The 18,974-nt window shown below is 53.3% G+C and overlaps 1 protein-coding gene across 4 annotated transcripts in view; it reads left to right on the top strand.

Annotated features, from left to right (window-relative positions):
* STK40 (serine/threonine kinase 40) overlaps window positions 1-18,974 on the top strand; it is a 43,181-nt gene that overhangs the window by 14,058 nt on the left and 10,149 nt on the right. For 2 of the 4 annotated variants that reach the window (XM_021095940.2, XM_021095939.2), the window contains exons 2-6: window positions 8,072-8,191; window positions 11,160-11,245; window positions 11,546-11,689; window positions 14,450-14,677; window positions 15,402-15,454. In XM_021095940.2, the coding sequence (XP_020951599.1) occupies window positions 8,080-8,191; window positions 11,160-11,245; window positions 11,546-11,689; window positions 14,450-14,677; window positions 15,402-15,454 (623 nt within the window). In that variant the 5' untranslated portion in view covers window positions 8,072-8,079. The remainder of the gene's footprint in view (window positions 1-8,071; window positions 8,192-11,159; window positions 11,246-11,545; window positions 11,690-14,449; window positions 14,678-15,401; window positions 15,455-18,974) is intronic. The other 2 variants (XM_084963923.1, XM_021095941.2) reach the window with 1 other exon arrangement.

Genomic DNA, 18,974 nt, shown 5'->3' with positions numbered 1-18,974 from the left:
CTGTACAGTTTAGTCATTTTGACAAACACATCCAGAGTTATGTCCTTGGACAGCAGAAGCTTTATAGGCCAGTGTATGTGCTCTGTCCCCCTCTCACAATCCTCTCTGAGAGATTCTAAACTAGAGGCACCAGGGCTTAGTTCCACATTCCTCCCTGCCCCCAACCAGATCATGATGAAGGACCCTTTTAGGGTGGCCTCATCATCCTGGACAGTCCCTTACTGTGCCTGGAGCTGATCATTGCCATCCGGTGATCCAGCCTCTGCTCCCCAATAAACTGATGAACAGAACGAGGATGAGATGCTGTGTGCCTCTGCCTGAAAGAACAGGCAGTCCCCTTGACCCACAAAACTGTGCTCTGCCCTCTGCTACAGAATTGTACCAGGTACTACCCAGCACCCCTCTACCTCCTCAGCAGTTCAGCCAACCCCCAGGGCTCCTCTCCTCCCAACACTGAGTTGAACATGTCACTCAAGCTGGTCATTGGACCACCCCCACCACCAGCAGACAGATAGCAAGTTCAAGGTTTCTTAAACCTTCCATCTGGTTACTCTCTTTCTTCTGCTCCCCCCACCCCCACCCCGACTGAGTCAGCGCCTATCCCTTTCTCCTTGGGCAGTAAATTTAAAGCTACTGTGTTTAAGCTAAGAAAAGCACAATTTATCAGATGCTTACCATGTGCCAGTATGTACTCTTGCTAACCCGTTTGCATAGGTGACTCAATCCTTAGACAAACTTGTAAGGTGGAGCTGGTACTCTGGGTTTTGTAGGTACAGAATAAGTACCTTGTCTGAAATGTCAGCACTGTGAAGTGATGGTACTGGACCTGGAACCAGGTTTAGCTCACTCAGAGCTTCCCAACCAGTGTGGGTTATGTAGGTCAAGACGGTGATCCCTTTAGCCCAAGAGTGACTAGAGCAGAGCACAGCTGGGGTTCCCAGCCTTTCACCCCCGAGTGCTCTGTAGATGTTTTTGTCTGAGCCGTGACGCAAAAAAGACTGAGGCGCATTGCCCTGACCACACTGCTCTGCCGCCTGAGCGTCCCGTGGGCAGAGACGATTTTCCTGTCTCCCTCTTAGGGTCTGGTGCAGGTCTAGCCACACAGACCTTTAACACGTGCATGGCAAGTAGGACTGAGGCCGGGATGGGGGGGGTGGCCCCCGTGCTCACTTCCAGGTGCTAGGTACGTTGGACGCAGGGCCAAAGAGGGCCAGAGGTAAAGTCTAGAAGACAGAGGCTCAGGATCTTTTTGTTTGTTTTGACTGAGCCAGGAAACATGGGGGTGGGGCTAGGGACAGCTGACAGGGACAACTTGAATCCCGGCACAGCACCATTGGCTCAGCCTAACGCTTCAGGGAAGCAAGTCCTTAGGCTCCCAGCAGGCATTCGTGGCTGCTGACCTATTGTGGCTCCAGCGGTGTTATCACCACGCACATGCACACATACGGCAGTGAACCGGGGGCCGGGCTTTGCTTCCCCCCCCCCCCCTCCCCGGCAAGGACCACCTTGCACTCCGCCTGCGCTAGTTTGGTTTGCAGGGTCACCCATCTCTCCAGGAACCCAAGGTTGCAGCCAGAAGCCTATGAAGAGGCTGAGTACAGAACTCTCTGCACCTGTGGGTAGGCCCCAGGTTGTCCTCATGTTTGGGGCGGGGGGGGGGGCGCTCATGCTGGCTCTGTGCACAAATGAGTGTCCCTGGAGCCACACGTCTGCACACCTGTGTGGAGGCCTGCGGGGATGCTTCTGGGTATGAGTAACGGGCCCCTCCTTGCCATGGCCAGGCTTCAGCTGCTCTGTCATTGGGTGCAGCTGAGGCAAGACTGAGCTGGGAGGCCTGGGTGCCATCACTCTTTGCAGCCCAGTTCCTCTGGGGGTTGGTGGTATGTCCGCCGTATTGAACTGTGCAATGTCATGGGGTGCCCTGACTAGCACTGCCCTGCCCAACTGTCCTGTACCCCGTCACACGACACCCCTGGACCCGGCATCATGGGCCTTGGACCCTTAATGTGGTGCCCATGGCCTGGTCTTCGCTGCCATCTGGGAGATACCCCAGCAGCCTGGGGGGAGATGACCTTAACTGTGAGCTGGCATTCCCCCCTCTGGCCATGCTGGGGTGGCTGTCACAGAGCAGGGGCCCTCATGCTGAGGCCCACAACTTGCTCCCCAGGTTGGGCTGAGCAAAGGGAACTCCCTGCTTTCAAGGTCAAGAAGCGCAGCCTCCGGGGGCCGCGATGCCTCCCTCCAGGCCCCCCACCCCCACCTCCATTGTTGCCTCACTGAGCTGCTTGATGAGATCAGGTTCTAAGGGAACTGACGCTGACTTGGGAGGATAGCACATGGAATAGTTGACAGATTTAAAGCTCCGGAGACATCGTAGCCAGGACTGCTGAGTTCCTGGTGAGCTGAGCCCTGGCCCAGGAGAAACCAGGCAGATGGCTGCCTCTTAGCCAGGCTGGGCCAGGACCCTTCACCCCAGCCTGTGGACCAGTGTCTCTGGAGGGGTCTGGGCCCATATCCTTCTGAAAGCAGAATAGCCAGAGCTTCCTCATCACAGATCTCACTGTCAAGCCAGGATCCCTCAAAGCAGCCTCCCCTGCTGTGGGAGCATCTGTGGGCCATTTGCAAGTATGTCTCTGGAGGGGCTGCATTGAGATCAGGAGGGTGAGACAGACGTGCCCGTGCATCAGCAGGGGGCAGGGGACAGGAGGGTCTGTCACCAGGGGGTTGTCTTTGCTCATCCTGTCAGTGAGCTGGCAGCACCTTCCGCTTACCCAGGCCTGCCTCTTCACGCTGCTCCCATTGCCTCCACCAGTTCTGGTGGAGCGAAGGGATGTTCAGGAAGGAAACAGCCCTGCTGCCACTTCCCCTGCCAGCATCTTCTCCCCCTCCTGCCTGTCTGCGCTCATCCTTCTGTCTGCCTACATTTTGGAGCAATTCCCATGCCATTTGCTTTAGCTGAATCCTTAGTGGGGTGGGTGGGGTCAGGCTGAGCCCACTCACTGTCTGTGCCACAGCTGCTCTCAGCAAACTGTTGTCTAGACCAGGCCTGTGCGTGGGCGCCTAAGCAGCGTCTATAGATCCGATGACGCCACCGCGGTGCTCTCCAAGGAACCGAGAAGAAAGGGGAGGCCTAGTGCTCCAGGGAAGGCAGAGAATAGGGCCTGAATGGTAATGAAACCAACTTACCCACCAGGGCAGAGCAGCTCCAGCACAGGGCTGCTGACCCAGTAGGAACTGGCACCACCTGGAGAGAAGGTATGCAGCCGTTCACAGGTATCTTCTGGGCCAGTCACTGGGAGGAGTGGTTTTATGTATGTTTTTCTTGTGGTGGGGAAAAGACACTAAGCATATAAGAATACAAATAAATACATGATCACAAACTGTGGTAAGTGCCATGAACGAAGATTATAGGATACCGAGTGAGACCACCTGTGACCCATTGGTGGGGGGACATCAAGAAGACTTCTCCGGAGTTCCCGTCGTGGCGCAGTGGTTAACGAATCCGACTAGGAACCATGAGGTTGCGGGTTCGGTCCCTGCCCTTGCTCAGTGGGTTAACGATCCGGCGTTGCCGTGAGCTGTGGTGTAGGTTGCAGATGCTGCTTGGATCCTGCGTTGCTGTGGCTCTGGTGAAGGCCAGTGGCTACAGCTCCGATTCGACCTCTAGCCTGGGAACCTCCATATGCCGCAGGAGCGGCCCAAGAAATAGCAACAACAACAACAACAAAAAGACAAAAGACAAAAAAAAAAAAAAAAAGAAGACTTCTCCGAGGAAGTGATAGATATTTATTTATCTATTGATTTATTTATTTTGCTTTTTAGGGCCGCACCTGAGGCATATGGAAATTCCCAGATGGGGTGTCGAATCAGAGCTACAGCTGCCAGCCTACACCACAGCCACAGCAACACAGGATCTGAGCCTCGTCTGTGACCTACTCCACAGCTCATGGCAATGCCAGATCCTTAACCCACTGAGCGAAGCCAGGGATCGAACGCGCATCCTCATGGATACTAGGAGGTTTCATTTCTGCTGCGCCATGACGGGAACTCCCAGAAGTGATTTAAATTGAGAAGGATGCATAGAAATTAGCCAGACAAAGAGTAGGCACACTGTGCTAAACATATTACTGCACAGCTTTGTAAGATTTTTCTAGAAGCTGTTCTGCTTATCCCTGCTTTTGTGTGAATGACTAAATCTACCTCCCATCATGAGCCTCCTTGGCCGAGCCTACCTATGGCTTCTGCTCCTTCTGGGGACTGGCAGGGCCTGCTGAGTTACCCGGCCCAAGTTACTCTCAGGATGAAATCGTGGGTCTGCTCCTCAGTGGCACAGCTCTGAGAATGTATTAGGGCTTGATGAGAGGCAGGCCAGCTCTCCTACTTTCCAGTTCACTGCATGGAATTAGTCTCCTGGGGTTTAGAATGAGGGCCAGAATGGTAGCATGAGAAGATAATAAGCTAACTAGTGAATATACACCTGTTTTCAGAGTTAGGGGCGCCTTCTAGGAATAACAGCAAAAACAAACTGATGGAAAAGAGGACTACATAAACATTTGATCTTTTTTTTTTAAGTTAAAGAAAAATTAAAAGATGGAGTTCCCGTCGGGGCTCAGTGGAAACAAATCCGACTAGGAACCATGAGGTTGCGGATTCGATCCCTGGCTTCTCAGTGGGTTAGGATCTGGCGTTGCTGTGAGCTGTGGTGTAGGTCGCAGACATGGCTTGGATCTGGCATTGCTGTGGCTGTGGTGTAGGCCAGCAGCTAAAGCTCCGATTAGACCCCTAGCCTGGGAACCTCTATATGCTGCGGGTGCAGCCCTAAAAAGACAAAAGACAAAAAAAATAATAAAGTTAAAAGATTAAGAAAAACTATATTCTGGAGTGCCCCTGGGCACAGTGGTTTAAGGATCCGGTATTGTCATTGCAGCAGCTTGGGTCACTGCTGTGGCACAGGTTCAGTCCCTGGCCTGGGAACTTCCATGTGCCACAGGCACGGCCAAAAAAAAGAGAGAAACTACATCCTATGTCAGTTATAGCCTTAACATATAAATAAAGAGTTCCTTAAAAATCCCTAAAGCTAATATACACAAAGCAGTACAAAAAGGGGGGGGGTATGAACTGGAAATTCAACCCCATGAATAATTAAGGAATTATGAATTTAAACGATGTACTTCTACTCATCAGATTGGCAGGTTTTGTTTTGTTTTGTTTTGTTTGTTTTGTTTTTTGTCTTTTGTCTTTTGTTGTTGTTGTTGTTGTTGTTGTTGCTATTTCTTGGGCCGCTCCCGCGGCATATGGAGGTTCCCAGGCTAGGGGTTGAATCGGAGCTGTAGCCACCGGCCTACGCCAGAGCCACAGCAACGCGGGATCCGAGCCGCGTCTGCAACCTACACCACAGCTCACGGCAACGCCGGATCTTTAACCCACTGAGCAAGGGCAGGGACCGAACCCACAACCTCATGGTTCCTAGTCGGATTCGTTAACCACTGCGCCAAGACGGGAACTCCAGATTGGCAGTTTTTTTAAAAAACAATTATGGAAATAGTCCTGATACAGGTTTGGGACTGACTCTTCCACACCACTGATGGTGTGAAAATTGGCACAGCCTCCCTGAAAGCAGCCTGGCAGTGTGTGTCACACACCTTTAAAAATAATGTGCCCCATTTGACCCTGCAGTTCCATTTCTCAGAGTTTATCCTGAGAGAGGCAGGTATGCCAAGATGTATGTACATAACTGATAATAAAAAATATATAAACAGTAGAAAGAGTCTAGAAGTCCATGAATGAGAGTGTGGTTTGATAAATCATGATATGTTCTTACCAAAGAGACTGCATAGCTATTGCAAGTGATGCTACAGAAGAATATTGACATACAAGGATGTTACTAATAGTTTTTTGGTTTGCTTTTTTATGGTTTTGTTGAGATATGTTTTACATACCATAAAACACCCTCTGGAGTTCCTGTTATGGCTCAGCTGAAATGAATCCGACTAGGAACCATGAGGTTGCAGGTTTGGTCCCTGGCCTTGCTCAGTGGGTTAAGGATCTGGCGTTGCCATGAGCTGTGTTGTAGGTCGCAGACATGGCTTGGATCCCACGTTGCTGTGGCCATGGTGTAGGCCGGCAGCTGCTGCTCCTATTCAACCCCTAGCCCAGGAACCTCCATGTGCTGCGGGTGCAGCCCTAAAGAGACAAAAAAAGAAAATGGTATCATAGCATGGTCCCAATTTTTGTAATAATGAGAACTGTAAGCCACACACACAGCACAAACATGCACACAGGAAAGTCTGCTTGAATATTAACAGTGATTACATCCAGGTGGTAAAATAATGGATACCTTATTATCCATTATATTCTTATTTTTGCATGTCTGTATTTTCTAATGTTGCTGCAGGAAATGCCAATTACTTTTATAAAAAGAAAAAAAAATATGGGAGCTTAGGGTTCAGTGTTCCCAAACCCTCTGCGGAAGGGTAAATGCTATACTCCTAACATGGCCATCAGGTCCCCTAGATCTGGCCCTTGCTTCCCTCTCTGGGTCACCTATGGCCACTTCCTGCCTCATGACACACACTCCAGCAACTCAGACTCCTTGGAGTTTGTTACTTAGACACCCTTTCTTACCGTGTGCATTTGCACACCAGGTCCTCTGCCTGGAGTGACCTTGCCCCTTGCCCCACCCACTCCAGTATCGGCTCCTCAGGGAAGTTTCCCCTGAGTCCCTGCACCCACTTTGGGCCAGAGGCCTCTCTTTGGGAGTGCACAGCTGTCCTTCTCTGGGCACCCTGCGACCCCTGCTCTCCCTGTGTGGGACTCACCTGTGCAGATCTCTTTCCTCACCCACATCCAGGACACTGCCTTGCCAAGGGGTTAACTGTAGAGAGCCTGAAGGAGCAACTCTGGTTTTGTTTTGTTTTCTTTTCTTTTTAGGGCCGCACCCACGGCATATGGAAGTTCCCAGGATAGAGGTCAAATCTGAGGCCACAGCTCCTGCCCTACCCCCCAACCACAGCAACGCAGGATCCAAGCTGTGTCTGCAACAGACACCACAGCTCATGGCAACGCTAGATCCTCAACCCACTGAGTGAGGCCGGAGATTGAACCTGCATTCTCATGGATCCTAGTTGGGTTCGTTTCAGCTGAGCCACAGTGGAAACTCCCTGTTTTGTTTTTTTCATCCATGTCTAGATGTTAAGGGCTTCTAATTTCCTTTGTTCCCTTTCCTTTTAACTCTGGAGGAGACAGGCATGACCAAGCAAGTCAAAGAGCCATTATTGTCCTTTCACTGGCTCTTAAATTCACAACGTGGTTTTTTTTTTTTTCTTTCTTAAAAATAATTTTTTTTAAATGATAGAGCCAACTGCTGGTGGCCTAATGGTTAAGGATCCGATGTTGTCACTGCTGTGGCTCTGGTCACTGCTGTGATACAGGTTCGATCCCTAGGGTTTGATCCCTGGCCTGGGAATTTTGTATGCTATGGGCCCAACCCAAAAAATAAATAAATAAAAATAAGATAAAATTTAAAAAAAATTTTTTTAATTGAAAGTAGAGAAGAGAAAGTAAGTCCCACTTGACAACTTTGGGGTGTCTTTCCACTTGAGAGTCAGGAGTTTGAGAGAGGAGCTCCTTGGGACGGTCACCCTCCCCCTCATGTCCGTCATGCCATTTCCCAGGAATCAGCACCTCTGTCTGTAGGTATTCGTGGAGAAGACCTCACTTTGGGAAGAATCGCTCCAGGGCCAGCTCTCTGTCTCAGTGGGACGCCAGTCGGCATCTGCACAAAACTCAGTGTACTCCTCTCTGCGTTTGGCTCCTTTGAGGCGGACCAGCTTCCCACCTCTGTAACCATTACATCCACCTTGAACCCCTAGTTAATCCCCAGTAAAGGAGCTGTGGTTCTTTGTCACTGGGAACCTTCCATGCACCTCTGGGTGGCAGAGGAGGTGGCAGTGGTGGTGGCAACAGCAGCAGCAGCTGTGATGCATCCCCCCTCAGAGACTCACAGGCTGGGTGAGCATTAAGGAAAGTCGCTGACTTGCTCAGTGAGAAGGCTCTTCTCTGTCCTGTCTAGAGCTGAGAATGAAGCGGAGAGCATCAGACAGAGGAGCTGGGGAAACGTCGGCCAAGGCGAAGGCTCTTGGAAGTGGGATTTCTGGAAATAACGCAAAGAGAGCTGGACCATTCATCCTGGGTGAGCCTCTTCTGACTGCAGGTTGATTGGGGGTTGTGGGGGGTGCTGGCTCAAGCGGCGGGTGCACGTCTGACCTGCAGACACGCAGAGTGAAACACCACACCTGCTTCAGTGTGAGACCTGACCAACACTGTCGCTTGACATGGGGTCTGTTTAGGAGAGTGGAAGGTCATTCTGCACCAACAGTTGTGTCTGTTGTGGCCGCACCAGCCTTAGATTCGTCTCAACTGAGAGCTAGTCTTTCTGCTCCCAGAGAAAGTCTTCTGTGCCCCCAGGACATTACCCACGGGAAGCACACAAGCTGCCTTAGAAGGTCCATCATCCAAAGCACTAATCTGAACATTCTTGGCGTCAGTTTCACAAAGGGTTTGGTATAGCCCACAAACTTCTTATAAAATTGGCAGAGAGATCATGTAGAATTGGGCGCCCCCAGTGGTCCGGAGGAGCAATGGGGCCTTTTTGTATGATGTCCGAGGCACAGCAAGTCTATAGAGCTTGTGCTCAAGGTTGCAAGTGTAGGGGGCTTTGAGGACCCCAGCTCTCCCAGCAGCAGAGACTAGGTGTAAATTTTACTTTGGAACAGTATCTTGGACTCATGGGCACAGGATTGTTCCAGCTCCAGCCACTCAGCAAACAGTTCATGGCACTTGCTACATGCTGGGCCTGTGCTTTTTTTTTTTTTTTTTGTCTTTTCTAGGGCCACACCGTGGCATATGGAGATTCCCAGGCTAGGGGTCTAATTGGAGCTGTAGCCACCGGCCTACACCATAGCCACAGCAACTCAGGATACGAGCCACGTCTGTGACCTACACCACAGCTCACAGCAATACTGGATCCTTAACCCACTGAGCGAGGCCAGGGATCAAACCCACAACCTCATGGTTCCTAGTCGGATTCTTAACCACTGAGCCACAATGGGAACTCCTGGACCTGTGCTAATTCCTACCCTCTTGGAACTTAACATTCCAGCTGGGAAAAGAAACCGATAGTAAACACATGAGATCATCTCTGTGGGGTGGGGGCGGCGGGGGGGGGGGGGTAGGTAGCTTTGAAGGAAGTAGAGAAGATGATAAGAGAGTGGGAAGGGCCTAGAGACAGTGTAGACAAGGAAGGTTCTGTATGAGGAAGTGACGTTTGCACCGTCACCTGAGTATGAGAAGGAGCAGCCAGGGGAAGAGCATTCCAGACAGAAGGAACAAACAGCAAATGCAAAGGCCCAGAAGCAGGAATTAGGAGACCCTTAGCTGGAGTGTGGTAGGAGGGGTGGGGAAACACGATCAGTTGAAAGGTGGACAGGAACCAAATCATGCAAGACGTTGGAGGCCAAAAAAGGAGCTTTGATTGCATATCAAAAGCAGTGGTGCGCTGTTAAGGTTTTTTGGTTTGTTCTGCTTTTTTTGCTTTTTAGGGCCGCACCTGTGGCATACGGAGGTTCCCAGGCTGGGGGTCTAATCGGAGCTGGAGCTGCCGGCCTATGCCAGGGCCACAGCAACACCAGATCCGAGCCGCATCTGCGACCTACACCACAGCTCACGGCAACGCCAGATCCTTTAACCCACTGAGCAAGGCCGGGGATCGAACCCGAAACCTCATGGTTCCTAGTTGGATTCATTTCCGCTGCACCACGATAGGAACTCCAGTGTAGGTCATTTTGGATAAGAGAACCTGAGTGGTTAGAAGTATTTCCAGAGTCCTCTCTGTGCCAGATGCCGGCCTACGCCACAGCCACAGCAATTTGAGATCCGAGCTGCATCTTTGACCTACACCACAACTCACGGCAACACCAGATCCTTAACCTACTGAGCGAAGCCAGGGATCAAACCCACATCCTCATGGATACTAGCTTGTTCTTAACCTGCTGAGTCACAATGGGAACTCCACTGTTAAGGTTTTTTAGCAGTGCCGTGATGCTGTGACATTATCTGATTTATGCTCTGAAAGCTCAGGGCACTGTCCCAGGACAGCAAACAGTATGCATCTCCGGAACTACAGAAGTTTCTGAAAGCTGGTACTTAGACAGGGGCCACATCAGACCACTATGGGAGCCTGTTAAAGGGACAGATTCCTGGATCCTCCCCCTGGAGTTGCTGACTCAGAGAGCCCAGGTTGCAGCTGGGATCTCTATTTTCACACATGTTTCTCAGAGATTCCAGCACACACCCAGTACTGAGAGCCCCTCTTGAGAAGTGTGCCTATAAAAGCTGGGCGTACAGGAGTTCCCATCATGGCGCAGCAGAAATGAATCCGACTAGGAACCATGAGGTTGTGGGTTCAATCTCTGACCTCGCTCAGTGGGTTAAGAATCTGGCATTGCTGGAGTTCCCGTCATGGCGCAGTGGTTAACGAATCTGACTAGGAACCATGAGGTTGCGGGTTCGGTCCCTACCCTTGCTCAGTGGGTTAATGATCCGGCGTTGCCATGAGCTGTGGTGTAGGTCGCAGACGCAGCTCGGATCTGGCATTGCTGTGGCTCTGGCGTAGGCCGGTGGCTACAGCTCCGATTCGACTCCAGCCTGGGAACCTCCATGTGCCGCGAGAGCGGCCCGAGAAATGGCAAAAAGACAAAAAAATAAAATAAAATAAAATAAAAAAATAAAAGCATCCCTGCAAAAAAAAAAAAAGAATCTGGCATTGCTGTGAGCTGTGGTATAGGTTGCAGACGCAGCTCGTATCTCAGGTTGCTGTGGCTGTGGTGTAGGCTGGCAGCTACAGCTCCAATTGGACCCCTAGCCTGGGAACCTCCATATGCCGCATGTGGGGCCCTACAAAGCAAAAAAAAAAAAAAAGCTGGGTGTACTCAGGCACATGGACACGTACCCCTACATTTTCAGAGGGGACATTGTGAGTTCAGTGGATGTGAACCATATGCCCTCCAGGAGAGAAGATCTAGCCAAAAGACCACATGGCGGCTCAGTGCCACCGTAGACAGGGTTCCTGAGAAGTAAGCGAGTGGCTCTTTGTGCCATAGGTCCCCGTCTGGGCAACTCACCGGTGCCAAGCATCGTCCAGTGTTTGGCAAGGAAAGATGGCACAGATGACTTCTACCAGCTGAAGGTAAGTGAGGTACCAGATGTGGGGAGCCATCCTGCCAGCTTGGCTCCTCCCTCCTCCCAGCTTCTCCTGCATCTCTCATGACCAAGAGCAGTGCCATTTCTTCCTGGGGTGCTGTTGGTGTGTACACACATTGCCATTACGCTGGGAAAGACCTTTTCACTTCGTCCATGCATGTGTGGGCACATGTGCCAGGGTGGCGTGGGAGGACGTGACCCCCTGCTTCTCCTGTTTTGGTCACCCTGCTTGGAAAATTAAGGGCTGGGGGTTTTGTTTTTTTTTGTGTGTGTGTGCCTTCTAAAGATCCTCACCCTTGAGGAGAGGGGCGACCAAGGGATAGAAAGCCAGGAGGAAAGGCAAGGCAAGATGCTGTTACACACTGAGTACTCCCTGCTCTCCCTCCTCCACACGCAGGATGGCGTGGTTCACCACCACGGGCTCTTCCAGGTGAGTGGCAGAGGGGGCTGCCTGTCGTCCCCCCACCCCCGCATCATGCTAGCGAGGCCCCCCCCCCCGCTGCCCGTTGTCTCCCTGCAGTGGTGTTTCCCAGTGGGTCGGCTGGAGGTCAGGCTGGGCCAGCACGCCTGCTATGATGATGGCAGCCTAGCGGGAATGCACCCGGTTTGCAGCTTGCAGGCTTTCTTTGAGGAGCCGCTTTTCCGAGAAAAGCGGAAAGCAGGAAGTTATTTAAAGACACATGGGCTCCTTCTAGCTGTGTTGTCAGGAACGGCCAGGCCAGGGTGGAAGGGAGGGCGGTGAGGAGGGCTGGGCACCGGGGCATCTGTGGATCTCCCAGTTGCTTTTGGTACCAGCAGTCCTTCTGTCCATCTGGGTGTTTCAGCTTCCATAGCAAAGATCCCTAAGCCCCGGGCTTGGATGTTCCAGGTCCCTTAGGAAAGGTACTAATTAGTAACTGGTACTCTAAAAAGAGCCCTCCTGGGGATAGTTCTGAAACTGCATCTTCGACAAAAAAAAGCTGGGTTCAGAATGCTGGGGGTGAAGGGTCGCCTTGTTCAGGCCCCCCTTGGAGCTTTTGCAGCACCCACAGCCCGATGCTTTGGCCAGACCCACTTATGCTAGGATGAACCTGGTACTTGAGAGGCAGCCTGGTGTCAGGAAGGGCACACAGGTTGTGTGACCTTGGGCAAGTCAGTCACTCAGGTTTCTAAGCCCCAGATTCCTCATCTGCAAAATTGGGATAATGATAATGGTGCCTACCTTGGAAGAAGGTGGTAGGAAATGAATGAGAGGCTATAAGGCACTGAGCCGGAGGTCCTGCTGTGGTGCAGCAGGTTAAGGATCTGGTGTTGTCTCTCTGGTAGTATGGGTTTGATTCCCAGCCTGCTAGCACAGTGGATTAAGGATCTGGCATTGCTAGAGTTGTGGTAGAGGTTACAACTGCGGCTCAGATTCGATCTCTAGCCCTGGAACCTCCATATGCCGTGCATGTGGCCAAAAAAGATGGATGGATAGATGGATGGACGGATGGACGGACAGACAAACAGGGCACTGAGCTGTCCCTTATCAGTTTGATTTCTTGAGGTAAGATAAGTGGAAAATACTTCTCACCCCAACACATACACCCCACCAAGTTCTTATTTTTTCTTTATTGGTCGTTTTGTCTTTTTAGGGCCACACCCGCGGCATATGAAGTTTCACAGGCCAGGGGTCTAATAGGAGCTACATCTGCCAGCCTACACCAGAGCCACAGCAACACAGGGTCCTTAACCCACTGAGTGAGGCCAGGGATCAAACCCACAACCTCATGGTTCCTAGTCAGATTTGTTTTCGCTGCATCACGACGGGAACTCCAGTCTTTATTCTTAGATGTGCAATGAGAGCCAACTCGGAGCATCAGCAGGCAACTCTGAAAATTAGAGTTTTCCTTAAACGTGAGATCAAATGAGGGTAGTGATCATGATTTCCTGTTTCATCTCTGGTAGCTTCCAGAGCTAGGCCTTGGTGTAGGTCATTTTGTTTGTTTGTTTGTTTTGGTCTTTTGTCTTTTTAGGGCTATACCTGCGGCATATGTAGATTCCCAGGCTAGGGGTCTAGTAGGAGCTGTGGCTGCCGGCCCACACCACAGCCACAGCAACACTGGATCCGAGCCACATCTGCGACCTACATCACAGCTCATGGCAACACCGAATCCTTAACCTACTGAGCAAGGCCAGGGATTAAGCCCGCAACCTCATGGTTCCTAGTCGGATTCGTTTCCGCTGCACCACGACAGGAACTCTGGTGTAGGTCATTTTGGATAAGAGAACCTGAGTGTTTAGAAGTATTTCCAGAGTCCTCTGTGTGCCAGATGCTGGGCCTCTGGGGAAGAGAGGATGAGAGTTAGGATCCTGCCCTGAAGGAGCAGTGTGGATGTTTCATCCCCTGGAGTTCCTAGTCTGCTGGGTTGACACTGAGGGCCTCCTCAGGCTGGCAGGATAAAAGTCCTCGTGTTGCACGTGTGTTTTCTCTCACTGGAAGTACCTTTTCAGCAAGGAAAATGGGTCCAGAACTGCCCACCTGGGGGTTCGTTGCAGTGCCAGCTTACGGAGCCCTGGCTGGGCAGGACCGAGTACTTGGCGTGGTTGCGTTTCTCCCCACAGCCTGTGAGGTAGGGGTTGCTGGCTCCCTGTCACAGACAAGGAGCCAGAGACTTGGAGAGGCTAGGTGAGCTGCCCCGGTCCCACGGCTAGGACACGGTGGAGCCAGGGCCTGCACCCAGCTGTGACATGGCTGCCCAGGAGTCCTCCGTCCATGTGAAAGCAGTTGTCCTGGACACACAGGGCACATGGCTTCCACCATCTTGGGCACTGGAAGGAAGTGGACATTGGTCATTACTAGAAACCCTAGGAGCGCCATGGAGGGGAGGCTGCCCCGGGCCTGGGCCTGCTGCCTGCACCCTGAGCTCAGGGTCCTTTGACTGCCAGTGCCCAGCCCTGATCCAGACACTTTGCATTAGGACCAGAGCATGAAGCCTGAGCCTAAACTACTTCAGCCTCAGCCCTGGCCAAGCCTGGCACTGGCACAGGGGAGGTAGGGGAGTGCTGAGCAGCCCATGGTCCGTGCTGCCCAGGCCTCAGGCCTCCAGCGCCCACACACACAGGCTTTCCCAGGCTCCCTCACTGGTTTGTGTGGTCAGCTCCAGAGGAGCCCCAAGGCCCTGGCCCTGCTGGGCCTGTAGCCGAGCCCCGGTCTGCCCCCTCCTCCCAGGACCGCACCTGTGAAATTGTCGAAGATGCAGAATCCAACCGGATGGTTAAGAAGATGAAGAAGCGCATCTGCCTCGTCCTCGACTGCCTCTGCGCTCATGACTTCAGCGACAAGACCGCCGACCTGATCAACCTGCAGCACTACGTCATCAAGGAGAAGAGGCTCAGCGAGCGCGAGACCGTGGTCATCTTCTATGACGTGGTGCGCGTGGTGGAGGCCCTGCACCAGGTGAGGCTCTGCCCAGAGGCATCCTGACCTCCATGCCCTGGAACGCCCCCCTTCCCGTGCTGCTCAGCAGAACCGCACTGTCCTGCCCTCCCCTGGGTGTGCTTTGCAGCTGGGCATGTCCAGAAGGAAGAGGGCCGGATGACAGGCACACCCGCTGAGGTGCAGTGCTGCAGGCCTCGGCCCACAGTGCCGGGCACCCCGCAGAGTCCAGTGCCGTAAAGCCCCATCAGCCCGTAGGCCACGCTGTGGTCTCCCAGCCTCGGCGATGACTTGTGAGCTCTCCATGCGGGCGGTCACAGCCTGTCTCTGAGCTTTCCTAGGGGTGGGGTGTGAGGAGCCTGAGACACGGGTTAGGAGAGCCTGGGCCTCCTCCATGCACACAGCTCCTTGCAGGCCAAGCTGGCCGTACTTGGTCACCAGAACCGTGAGGATTCATCTTGGAGGGTTTTGGTTTGGGTTTTGGTTCTGTTTTGTTTTGTTTCCCCAGTGGGATGTTTGATGGAGACAGAGAGAGGAGTGGTTTTTTGGCTGCCCTGAGGGGAGAAAACAATGTCACCCAATTTGTACACATGGTTAATGAGGCCCAGGAATGGTCCTGATCTGTCTGTGGCTTACACATCAAGGCACAAGCATAACAAGGCAGCACCTAAAAGCCCACTTCTGATAGTCCAGGCCCAACCCTGGCTCTGACCATAGTATAAACCATGGGCCTGTTGTTTTCCAGAAAAATATCGTGCACAGAGACCTGAAACTTGGAAACATGGTGCTCAATAAGAGGTAAACTTCACTTTTCTTCTTTTGTGATGTCACCTTGGGGTTGGGATGGGCTACATGCTGCAACTGCCCAGGGCCCTGCAGCATCCCCACAGGGATTCTGACTCAACACAGCCCACTTCCCCCAGGAATCCCAGGGGCTGGGGGATGCAATGCCTACTTCTGTCTTGCCACATGGGAATATGGTGCTTGCTAAGAAGAGGGGCCGTAAAGGCCACAGAAAGAGCTGTAGGAAGGATTTCAGAGGTCCTCCCTGGTCTGTTCATTTGTCATGCCCAGTGGATATGTAGTAAATGACTATAAAAAAATAGACCAATGGGTGACAGAATAACAGATGAGCAAAATGAGGCCTTGTCGTGGGTCAGGTTCCCAGGAAACAGACTCTGAGATGTGTGTGCAGGAAGTTTGCTGGGCCGTTCCCTCAGGGAGAAGGAGCCGGGATTGCGCCGAGGGAGAAGCTAAACTGTGGCCGGGCATGACAGAGCCTCAGCCTGGAAAGCCTGAGAGCCAGGTAGCCCTTCAGATGTCCCTAATCAAGGCAAGGGGGCTCATGGCCCTGAACCCTCATTGTGACCAGCCACTGAGTGGAGTCTGTGCCCAGGGGCACAGGATTGGTCAGGGCAGCTTCATTTGGCTAAGAAGATGTTTGGGAAGAGGAAGCAGCCATGAGTGGTCAGATGCTAACATTCCTGGCAGCAGGGAGAGAGCCACTCGATCTTAGAGGGGATCTGGGTGGCTCACCCCAGCATCCTTGGTGAGCCAGTGGCAGAGGGAAATCACATAAGGCTCCTGCCTCAGACTCTCACCCCACTCAAGCCGAGCAGAGCCCTTCCGAGTGATCTGGGCACTGACAAAGGGACACCAACCATACCAGGGCCCAGGACCGATGAGTAGGGAGCGTTCTTTGTGCACATGGTCCTGGAACTACCAGGCCTCTGCCACCTGCTCCCCCTGAGCCTCTCACCCTCACCTCCTGGTGTTCAAGTGGGTCGGAGGGCTTGCAGATGGCAGGCAGCACACACCTCATAGCAGAAGAGGTGTGGTGGGGATTTGGTCCATAATGTGGTTGCCTACCCAGGAGGGCCCTGGGCCCGCTATCCTTATGAAATGGCCAACGGCACAGTGGCCACAGGGAGATGGGCCTCTGTGGAGGGGCGTGGGGCACCAGGCCTTGTAGTGCCACCCCAAGATGCCATCGAGAGGGTGCCGCTGCCCCTCAGCGCTCAGCCTGTCTCCAGCCTCACCTGGCACTGGGGCTGCAGACAATCCCCCAGAGTTCATGGCCTGATGGGGGCAACCAGAGGGCAGACACCACCCTCTAATGGAGGGCCTGTGTGCATAGGACAGAGCGGGGCAGTGTCAGTTCATGAAGCATGAGTAAAGGTTTGCCAGCCTGAGAAAGTGAGGTGGTAAAAACTGGGTCCTGAAGTGCTGCATGGGGAGGAGGGAAGGAAACAGGGTTTCAGGGCTGCTTGAACCCTTGACCAGCTGAGAGAGAGCAAAGCTGGGAGGAGCAGGCCTTGGGGGTCAGACCTGGCTCACAGCCCAGCACTGCCTCCTAATTACCCTTGAGACGGGGAGGGCTCATTCATTTGATTATTCGCCCATGGATTAAGTCACTTGTGTATTGAGAGGCTGCTGTGGTACCATGCACTTCTCCGAGTTTCCATGCCCTCTTCCGTGGAAGTGGAGGTGATTATTCCTCCCTGCAGAGACCGGCCCAAGACCTGAGACTGCCTGGCAGGGTTTGGCCCCCCGAAAGTGCAGTCTCGTGCTAGACCAGCTGGGGCCTGGGGGGCCTGTACGCTTGCTCCCTCTGGAGGTGAGGCCCACTGTGTGATGGGTGGCTGATGAGGATGCCAGTGGCAAGGTCCCCCATGCCCCGGCCCCAGGAGGGCAGGTGTTGGAGAATGCAGAGCTTCCCAGCCCTGAGAGCCCATTGTCTTGGCATCAGGAGACTCGGCTCCTGGCCTTCTGTGGGACGTTCCTGCATCCCACTCTGAGCCGCAGGCTCAGTCTTCACAAAGAGGGCATATGCTTTGAACACTTAAGTCCATCTGGCTGCAGAAGTCGTGTCCTCCCAGCCTTCCACGCAGCCCTTTATTGGCTCAAGGTGAGCATCCCGAAGGTGTTTATGGGCACGTGATGTCAGGGGCTCCTGTGCTGCTAACCAGGCCAGCAGCTCAGGCCTCTTTGTCTGCTTGGTGGCTTAGCTTCTGCTCCCACTTCTCCAGGCCCTTGGTTCTGGAAATGTCCTCAGGTCACATCTCCCTTGAGTAAGGCCAGTGTAGCTATAGCAGCTCGTGTGTGTGTGTGTGTGTGTGTGTGTGCGCGCGCGCGCGCGCATGCGCGCGCTGCGCTCGAGTGTCTCAGTTATACAGTTGTTTAATCCAGTAATCCCTTTCCTGTGCTTTGGTCAGTCAGAGGTTCTGGGCACCTCTCATGTGAGGCCTGGGTGCCTGGAAGGCAGAGCTTGTGCTGCAGAAACCACGCTGAGTGCCCAGGGCCTGTTCCTGTGTCTCTGCTGTGGTACCATGCACTTCTCTGAGTTTCCCTTCCCCCTTTGGGGCCTCCCTTTCATCCTTGGGAAGTCAAAGGTGGACCTGGGGGAGCTCCAGCCCCTTCCTGCCCAGCAGGCCAGCCCTCACTCCAGCTGGAGAAACAGTGACAAGCTGGAGGCCCCCAGCACAGCAGAGGAAATGGGGAGAAGGGCTCTCGGGCAGCTGTGGTACCAGTCCCCCTGCTGTGGAGAGAGGGCAGGGTTGCCATCTGAAATCCCCTTTTGGGACTCCATGAGGCTTGCTGCGGGCTCTTTGCCGTCCTCCTTTCTTTCCAGGTGGGCATGTCGCACACCCAGTTCCTAGAAAAGGACACCACGCTGCGGTAGCCTGAGGGCCACAGCTGGAGTGACTCCCAGCAGGTCATGCTGACACGGGACTCCCCCCTTCACCCCTGCTGCCCGCGTCCCTCCTGCCAGGACGCGCCTGAGGGGTCTGGGGTGATGGTGGCAGGGCGGGGAGCGTCACCAGGCTTTGGGAGGACTCAGAGCTGCCTGTGCGGTTTCCTGTGGGAGAGGCTCCAGCTCGGCCCTGCTGCGTCGCGCCGAGCTTTCCTTGAGCCCCACATGCAGGCAGCTGGCAAGCCCTGCTGGCAGGGCGGAGTGGAGAGCCCGCCGCACTGGCACGTGCGTTCCAGGCCTGTCGTCACCGTGTGGCTCCTCTCACCCCCCGCCTGGGGGTGCTGCCTTCCCTGGGGTCTCAGATGGTAACCTCTGCCAGCTGTGCCCACTGTCTGAGGAGGTCCCATCTGAGCAAGCAGTTGGTAACCAGTCCCTGTCTGCCAGGTCCTGGATTCAGGGCTTTCCCTGGGATTATCTTCTTATCTCGTTAAATCCTAACAGCCCTGGGACTTAGGTGCTAATATTTTCCCTGTTCTGTGCATGAGGAAATTGAGGGTTAGCAAGAAATTAACTCGCATGACCAAGATCACAGCCAGGAAGGGGCAGAGCCAGGACTAGAACCCA

This window comes from Sus scrofa, chromosome 6 (assembly GCF_054392235.1).
Source record: "Sus scrofa isolate SSC_HxYL_T2T_F1_AM1 chromosome 6, Sscrofa_HxYL_maternal_Yorkshire_Landrace_v2.0, whole genome shotgun sequence".
Classification (NCBI taxonomy): domain Eukaryota; kingdom Metazoa; phylum Chordata; class Mammalia; order Artiodactyla; family Suidae; genus Sus; species Sus scrofa.
The sequence above is the reverse complement of the archived record's forward strand: the minus strand, read 5'-3'. Positions and strand labels throughout refer to the sequence as shown.